The sequence below is a fragment of the Lithobates pipiens genome, unplaced genomic scaffold, assembly GCF_037356315.1.
Source record: "Lithobates pipiens isolate NorthernLeopardFrog02 unplaced genomic scaffold, aLitPip1_a1.2 Scaffold_19, whole genome shotgun sequence".
Taxonomy (NCBI): domain Eukaryota; kingdom Metazoa; phylum Chordata; class Amphibia; order Anura; family Ranidae; genus Lithobates; species Lithobates pipiens.
The window spans coordinates 25,502,567-25,511,988 of record NW_027507764.1 but is presented as its reverse complement, the minus strand read 5'-3'; the positions used below and the strand labels follow the sequence as shown (position 1 = coordinate 25,511,988).

At 45.1% G+C, this 9,422-nt stretch overlaps 1 protein-coding gene across 1 annotated transcript in view; it reads left to right on the top strand.

Moving 5' to 3' along the window:
• The first annotated feature begins 4,843 nt into the window (after positions 1 to 4,843).
• LOC143995846 (vomeronasal type-2 receptor 26-like) overlaps positions 4,844 to 9,422 on the top strand; it is a 101,117-nt gene continuing 96,538 nt past the window's right edge. The window contains exon 1 of the mRNA XM_077490564.1: positions 4,844 to 5,135. Within this exon, the coding sequence (XP_077346690.1) occupies positions 4,870 to 5,135 (266 nt within the window). The 5' untranslated portion in view covers positions 4,844 to 4,869. The remainder of the gene's footprint in view (positions 5,136 to 9,422) is intronic.

Here is a 9,422-nt window from a genome sequence, read left to right as displayed (position 1 = left end):
GTCCCTGGGGTTGACTCTGAGTTTCAACCTTAGAGCCTGACGGAGGAGGCCGTCGTGACTGCCTGGAGGCTGATGACCCTGGCACTGGAGAAAGCGCCCGTTTAAAGGAGGGACGTTTACTCCTTGACTGGTAAAAGGGTGCTTTTCCCACTAGAGATCCTTTGGATATAATTCTCCAAATCTTCTCCAAACAGTTTTGTACCACGAAGGGGAAATCCCGCCAGGAGTTTCTTACATGGTGATTCGGCTGACCAATTTTTCAGCCACAAGATTCTACGCATGTGTACCAATCCAAGCGTAAGGCGAGAGGTCTGAAGGATAGAATCTCTGATAGCATCAACAGCAAAACACAAAGCTGCTGGTAGGTTAGCTAACTCCCGGGCTTGCTGTTCAGGTAAAGCTTTAAGCACCTGTTTAACATGGTCTCTCAAATATTGACAGACTCCAATTGCTGCCACTGCAGGTTGAGCTACTGAACCTGCCAAGGAGAAAACATTTTTTAATAGGAATTCCATTTTCTAATCAGTTGGATCCCTAAGCATCTGAGCGTTGTCAACAGGACAAGTCAGGCTTTTGTTTACGGAGGAAATGGCGGCATCAACTACCGGTATACCCCACATCTTAGTAAATTTTTCCTCCACAGGATAAAGTGTAGAAAACTTTTTAGGAGGAAAAAAATGTTTATCTGGGTGATCCCACTCAGAAAAGATAAGCCTTTCCAGCAAACCATGAACAGGAAAAGCATGTGCAGTATGAGGAGGTTTCAGTGAACCCAGAGAAGAAGTGGGTTCTTTAACTGACGCAGGTACGGGTAACTTAAACGTGGAACGGACCAATTCAGCAAGAATTTGCACCAACATCTTCTCATTCTGAGAAGCTGAAGAGGGTCCTTCTCCACTAGATTTCTCAGAAGTGGAATCATCAGTCTCCTCCTGATCCTCTGAGGGGGATTCCTCTCCTTTATCTCAAAGTTCCTCACTCTGAGGGTCCTGGGTGACAGAGGGGGCCTAGTACGTTTTCTACCACTGAGTGAAGATGCGATTAAGGCCACTAATCTTTCCTCTAAACCGTTTATGGTTGAGGAAAAAACTTCCTGTGTAATGTACACAGGGGCTGAAGTGCCAGAAGCAGCTGCAGCCCCTGACCCCGATGGCTCTCCCTGGCCAGCCTCCCTGGGTCCTGCAGGGGGGGAAGGTGCTGCAGAGTGGGGGTCCTCAGAGGCTGAAGGGGACCCCTTAGAGCCCCTATTCTTCGGGGTACTTGTAACTCTTTACCCATAGTGCAAAGAAACAAAAGGTAGAGGTACCACAAAAAAATGCACTGACTGCTGAGCACTGTAGTTCAGCTTCTACTAAGACTCAGTCTGCTGCCTAAGTAAATGCTGCCTGGAAATGCCTGTGTCTTCCACACTCACATGCGCCTGTCAGCTCTGTGTCCCTCCATAGGCTGTGCGCATCTGAAAAAGAGTGCACTTTAAAGCCTGTGTAGCCTAGTGAGCCGCCCCCCCCCCCCCCCTTCCGACCACTTCCGCCCCCCCGCTCGTTTTTAAAAACAAGCGTTTCCCATGCAAGCAGAGGCTCTAACCCTGCTTTCAAGCATGGAGGGGAGGCTGGAGGAGAGGGAAGGGCCGGTGGATGTGAAGCCTCTGTAATGGCGGCGGATGGAGGCGGGTGGCGCGGCATATTACCGCTCTCTGCCCAGGCCTGTCTCAGTCCCCTAATCCATGGAGGGAGAATCCCAAAAGGAAAAAAAGACCCTTACCTTCATCCTTCCTGGAGCATGGCTGGAGGAGCATAGAGTGTGGACACCAAGCAGACAGATCAGGCATGAAAGGTATGTGCTCTTGGCAGCCCCCGGTGGCGACTATAGGCATAGCATACATTTACTTAAAAGGAGAAAACCTACTAGAATTAGAAAAATTCTTGAGGAGTGTCCCTTACCTTATCCAGCTGCAGGGTCTCCGTTAGGAAAAAAACCTTTAGAGACTGGGGCCCCCTTGAATAGGGGGATCCGCAGTTCTGGGCCCGTAAAGCACCCTGCCAGGTATATGGCTGAAAAAAACAAATACTGGGTCCCAGGGTCCAGCTCTCTAAAAAGAGAAGCATTACAGGTAAAACCTTGTTTCTTCGGACACGAGGCCTGGGTACCATCCAATTCGGTCTGGAAAAGACACTTTGAATGGATTCGGTTGCATAGCTGGCCCCAGTAAGGATATCCAGCGGAGCTCAGCACAGCACATCTTTACTTGTGACCAACACCTAAGACACTGCCGAAAAAACTCAGGTACCTCCAGTAGGGGGAGGGGTTATATGGGGTATTGAACTTCCTGTCTAGGGTGTGCCAGTGTCCCATCACCTAGTGATACCCTATAACCCATCAGTAATTACTGAGTCTCTGTGTCCCGTGATGTACGAGAAAGAAAGACATGGATTACTTCAACCATAGCCTGTGGTCTGATGAAGCCAAGATAAACTTATTTGGTTCAGATGGTTTCAAGCGTGTGTGGCGGCAACCAGTTAAGAAGTACAAAGACAAGTGTGTCTTGCCTACATTCAAGCATGGTGGTGTGAGAATCATGGTCTGGGGATGCATGAGTGCTGCCGGCACTGGGGAGCTACAGTTCATTGAGGGAACCATGAATGCCACAATGTATTGTGACATACTGAAGCAGAGCATGAACCCCCTCCCTTCGGAGACTGGGCCGCAGGGTAGGATTCGGGGAGCTGACATATATACAGGTGTGTGTGTGGGGGGGGTGACAAATATACAAGTGTGGGGGGCTGACATATATACAGGTGTGTGTGTGTGTGTGTGTGTGTGGGGGGGCTGGCATATATACAGGTGTGTGGAAGGCTTACATATATACAGGATTGAGGGGGGCTGAGTGCGCACAGGTGGGGTGGCCGATGTGTGGATTCAGTAGGATGGCCCATGGGCAAGCCCTGGGGAATGTTGGTGGTCAGGCTCAGAGGAGGGCCCAGGCCTAAAGCTGTGTAAGGGGCGCAAAAATTTCTGATGGCTGCCTTGACAGTATATATATATATATATATATATATACAGTGCCTACAAGTAGTATTCAACCCCCTGCAGATTTATCAGGTTTACACATTCAGAATTAACTTGGCATTGTGACATTTGGACTGTAGATCAGCCTGGAAGTGTGAAATGCACTGCAGCAAAAAATAATGTTATTTCTTTGTTTAATTTTTTTTTTAAATAGTGAAAAGTTTATTCAGAGGGTCAATTATTATTCAACCCCTCAATTCAACAGAATTCTGTTTGGTTCCCCTAAAGTATTAAGAAGTAGTTCAGGCACAAAGAACAATGAGCTTCACATGTTTGGATTAATTATCTGTTTTTCCAGCCTTTTCTGACTATTTAAGACCCTCCCCAAACTTGTGAACAGCACTCATACATGGTCAACATGGGAAAGACAAAGGAGCATTCCAAGGCCATCAGAGACAAGATCGTGGAGGGTCACAAGGCTGGCAAGGGGTACAAAACCCTTTCCAAGGAGTTGGGCCTACCTGTCTCCACTGTTGGGAGCATCATCCGGAAGTGGAAGGCTTATGGAACTACTGTTAGCCTTCCACGGGCTGGACAGCCTTTGAAAGTTTCCTCCCGTGCCGAGGCCAGGCTTGTCCGAAGAGTCAAGGCTAACCCAAGGACAACAAGGAAGGAGCTCCGGGAAGATCTCATGGCAGTGGGGACATTGGTTTCAGTCAATACCATAAGTAACGTACTCCACCGCAATGGTCTCCGTTCCAGACGAGCCCGTAAGGTACCTTTACTTTCAAAGCGTCATGTCAAGGCTCGTCTACAGTTTGCTCATGATCACTTGGAGGACTCTGAGACAGACTGGTTCAAGGTTCTCTGGTCTGATGAGACCAAGATCGAGATCTTTGGTGCCAACCACACACGTGACGTTTGGAGACTGGATGGCACTGCATACGACCCAAAGAATACCATCCCTACAGTCAAGCATGGTGGTGGCAGCATCATGCTGTGGGGCTGCTTCTCAGCCAAGGGGCCTGCCTGGCCATCTGGTCCGCATCCATGGGAAGATGGATAGCACGGCCTACCTGGAGATTTTGGCCAAGAACCTCCGCTCCTCCATCAAGGACCTTAAGATGGGTCGTCATTTCATCTTCCAACAACAAGACAACGACCCAAAGCACACAGCCAAGAAAACCAAGGCCTGGTTCAAGAGGGAAAAAATCAAGGTGTTGCAGTGGCCTAGTCAGTCTCCTGACCTTAACCCAATTGAAAACTTGTGGAAGGAGCTCAAGATTAAAGTCCACATGAGACACCCAAAGAACCTAGATAACTTGGAGAAGATCTGCATGGAGGAGTGGGCCAAGATAACTCCAGAGACCTGTGCTGGCCTGATCAGGTCTTATAAAAGATGATTATTAGCTGTAATTGCAAACAAGGGTTATTCCACAAAATATTAAACCAAGGGGTTGAGTAATAATTGACCCACACTTTTATGTTTAAAATTTATTAAAATTTAACTGAGCAACATAGCTTTTTGGTTTGTAAGATTTATGCATCTGTTAATAAATCCTGCTCTTGTTTAAAGTTTAAAGGCTCTAACTTATTTGCATCTTATCAAACCTGCTAAATCTGCAGGGGGTTGAATACTACTTGTAGTCACTGTATATTGGGAAGTATATCCTGAAAATGAATAAACTTTATTCGATTAGTTACACTGTCTGATATAGATATTATATTTTCAGATTGAAGTTACTATTTTTCCGTTCTTTGTTCTGTAGTGTAAGTCGGTCTCAGACGATGTGTATAAAGTTCCGGTGATTGCATCTACTTCTGAGCAGAGCTGCCGGTGACTGAGAGGATCTCCTGTGTGCCATGAAATGTTCTCCGGTCTTCTGTGTCTGTTTACTGCCAATACTCATCATTCCCATCACATCCTATGGAGAAGCATTGACCCGGAGATCAGCATCTGCTTGTAGACTTGATCGGATAAAGCCGTGGTTTGAGCATGAATATTACCAGAAGGGATATTTCATCATTGGAGGATTAGTCTCTGCTCACTTGTTCAGCAAATTCACTACAAAAATTAAAGAAGTAAGAATTGGTTTGGATGGTTCTAAATCCTTTTCCTTTTGTACTGAGTAAGTTTCTATTTCTCATCTCACTCTCTCTGTAGATAAATAGAATGATTTGTCTTCATTATCACCGTATTGTTTTATGAAAAGTTACAAAATGTATCTGCTGATGTTTTATATATTGTTTCCTCATTAGAATCCAGTCTGTGTTTCTCCAATATGCATTTAATACATGGGACTTCCATAATATTGTGTCTTCAGACCATGCTGGGATTTCTGATAAATAGTCATGTCATGTCCTTATAGACGGATCCTGCAGATGGTTCCATCTTTTACAGGAGAGAGGGAGGGAGGTGTGCTGACTTTCTATAACTTGTGTGTATGATCTCCTACTATTTAGGCATGTTCACAATAAAGGCTATTCACAGCATAGCAGTAAGTCAACACTGTACCCAAATTCAAATTTTTATATTTTTTTGAGACAGATAGCACATATTTAATCTCCATTGGGTTTTTTACTTTTAGCTATATAAACTATAAAAAATAGTGAAATATAAAAAAAAAAACATGTTTTTCTTAGTTTTTTTTATAAAATTTTGCAAATAAATAAACGTTCTTCATAAATGTAGACTAACGTGTATTCTGTTTTTTTTGGTAGAAAATAAGCCAAATAAGTGTATATTATTTAGTATTTGTGGAAGTTATAGAGTCTGCAAACTATGGTATATATATTTGAAAATTGATCAGTAATTTTTGCCAAGATTTTTGGGAAAAAGATGAAAGTTAATAAAATGTGTTTTTCCATAACGTCGGCTTTTTGAGTTATTTCTCACACACAGCAAAGCTATACCTACAATTACGCCCCAAAACACATTCGGCTACTTCTCCTGGGTATGGTGAAACTTTTTTTTTTATACAGCTTAGCCACATAGACAGGCCCAAAATCCAATGAGCACCTTCAGGTATTCTAGGGACATACATTATACATCTAATTTCCTGACTACCTAACACATGTTTGGAGGTGCGGAGCACCAGGACAGTGGAAACACCCACAAAAGAAACATATTTTAGAAAGCAAACACCTCAATGTATCTTCTAAGCCCTTGTACACACGGTCGGAGAATCCGTCGGAATGTGTCCTATCGGACCGTGTTGTTGGATAATCCGACTGTGTGTGGTATGCATCGGACTGATTCCGTTGGAATATCCGTCGGACCCAATTTTCCAACTTGTTGGAAATATTTTCCGACCAACTGGTTCGATCGGACATACTCCGATCATGTGTAGAGAATTTTGATCGAACCAAGTGCCACGCATGCTCAGATCAAATTCCTACATCAAAGCTATTGGCTACTAGCCTGAACGAAGTCCCATCGTAAGGAAATTACGTCATCACGTTCTGAATGATCTGATTTTTCGACAACTTAGTCCGACCGTGTGTATGCAACAGTTTCAGGCAAGATCCGACGGACAAAATCCGTCAGACAAAATCCGACGGATTTGGTTGGCAGAATGTCCGACTGTGTGTACAGGGGCTAAGAGGCATAGAGAGTCTTCTTTTATGCCACAAATTTTTGAAATGTGAGGAATGAACAGGAATATCAGCCACATCTACTAATAAAAGCAACACAAATTAAATTTGTTAGACACTTAGTTAACCTTTTCATTGCCCCTTAGGTGATAACCCTTTCCCAGCCAGTATATTAGTTTCACTGGTGATGTCAGTTGCTATCCAGTGTCAGTTAGTGTCAGATTTTCTGCCGCAATATCACAGTCCCACTATAAGTTTTTAATGATGCCATTAATAATTTAAAAAGAAATGACAGTATGTATGTGTGTATATATATATATATATATATATATATATATATATATATATATATATATATATATACACACACACACACACACAAACACACTATATATATCATCATTTGCAGATGCTATAACTTTCACATAAACCAATTAATATACAGTGAAAAAAAACTGAAGAACACCAAACACTTAGGGGCGGGGGTGCTGGCTGCACCGGGTGACACCCGCCAGAGGGGTGATACCTGTGGGCAGCGGCACTGCTAACGCTGCATAGTCCTCACCCCCCCCCCACACTGATGTCTTGTGTCTCTCGCCAGCTGTCTCACACAGTGGAGTGGACTGAAGCCGCCTCCCCCTCCTCTCAGTTTACAACTACAGAAAGGGGAGGCGGCTTAGGTCGGCTCCGCTGTGTGAGAGGGGGTCCAAGGTACACACTGCTGTATCCCGCGCTGTTCTGAGGTCTGTAAAGTAGAATGTACTAAAGTTGCACTGGGGGGGGGTCTGCACTGATGGAGGGTCTGCATTGATGGAGGACTGCCTGCACTGAGGGGAGTCTGCATTCTGCACTGAGGGGGGTTTGCACTCTGCACTGATGGAGGGTGAGTCTACTCTGATGGAGGGGGTCTGCACTGATGGAGGGGGGTCTGCACCAATGTACTTAGTGGGGGGTCTGTACTGAGAGAGGGGGTCTGTACTAAATGGAGGGGGGTCTGCAGTTAGTTGAGGGGGGACTATAGTTGGTGGAAAGGGGTGACACCAATTTTTTCCAAAGTGGGTGACACCAACCATAGTGACGCCACTGGCTGAGGTTAGTTCACGCGGCAGGCAGAGATTAACAGGCTGAGGTCAGTTCAGAAGGAAGATAGAAATTTGGTTAATAAACAGTTCAAGGGGCAGGCAGAGGCATCATTTATTAACAGGCTGGGGTCAGTTCAGGTGGTAGGGAGTGGCAGGCAAATGGGTCCAGGCAGCAGACATAAACTTGGCAGGGAAATGGTAGGTAGTAACAAGGGAAATATCATCACCATACCTTCACTAACATTGAATTGAAGTATGGTAGCCACAGAAGTACTCTCCTATACAGAGGCCAGACATAGTTAGGACATAGAGGACAATGGTATCGGGTGTCACGGTTAATTCTGTTTTTGGGGCATACATGATATCTTCTTTGGGGGTTTGCGGGTTTGTTTGGGTAGGGGCGAGGATATCGGGGAGAAGTCTTTTGTGCAGTCTGCTAACTGTGTCAGAGCGAATTTGTTCAGGTACGGAGCTTTTCTGATAGATGAGGGATGTGACAATTAGAGATGGGCTTGCGGTTCGCCCGGTGGTCGGTTCGCAGCGAATTTTGCTCGTTCGCCATTCGCCAAACCGGCGGACTTCTGGCGCTGTTCGCGGCGGCCATATTTGTTTACATTGTGAAGAAATTTGACCCATGACACATCCATCACGGTGTACAGGACTAGGGATGGCCGAACGGTTCGCCCGGCGGTCGTTAAGCGGCGAATTTCGGCTGTTTGAGGTCTGCCCAATCGGCGGACTATTGCCGCTGTTCGCCCGGCGAACTTCCGTGTTTACTGTGTAAAAGAACTTTGACCTATGATGACACATCCATCATGGGGTACAGGACAGCCAATTGAGACATTACAGCACATGGACACTTGGACATTCCCCCTAACTTATAAATAGACCCGAACTGGCGACCATTTTACATTCTTTCTACTGTCACTATAGGGAGAGGTTGCTGTGTGGAGCAGGGAGAGACTGCAGTGACCCAAATCGCTAGCTATTAGGTCCACAAAAGTTCTTTTCAGGACTGGTATGGTATAGGTGTTAGGTGTAGTTCAGGATACAGGTTTGAGGCACTGCTGTGCTAGTGATTGTTGCAGCAGCCTGTCTTTTGTCAGTGTAGAGAGAGGGACAGGATGCTGTGTGCAGCAGGGACAGTCAGTTTAATCATTAACTGTTACTATTAGGTCCACAAAAGTCCTTTTCAGGACTGGTATGGTAAAGTAGTACAGTATATAGTTTTGAGTGCTATTCAAGTTATTGTTCCAGCAGCCTGTGTTTTGTCAGTTTAAATAGGGACAGCCAGGAAGCTGTGTGTGGCAGTGAGGGACAGTCAGTTTAATCAGTAGCTGTTACTATTAGGTCCACAAAGGTTCTTTTCAGGACTGGTATGGTAATAGGCTTGTACACGTATAATATTTTTTCTTCCAAATATAGAAAGAATATTATACTTGACTGCTGCCCTTCAGCTGCAGTAGTCCTTTATGAGTATAGGGACTGAGGTACAGTCTGCTAATCATTCACAACCTACAAGTTCCACAAAGGTCCTTATAAGGACTGGTAAGGTATAGGGTACTACAGTACATAGGGTTGAGTGAGATACAGTCTGCTATTCCTTAAGGACTGGTATAGGTTCACAATACATAGGGTTGAGGTGCACTACTGCTGACTGCTGCCCTTCTGCTGCAGCAGTCCTTTATGAGTATAGGGACTGAGGTACAGTCTGCTAATCATTCACAACCTACTAGTTCC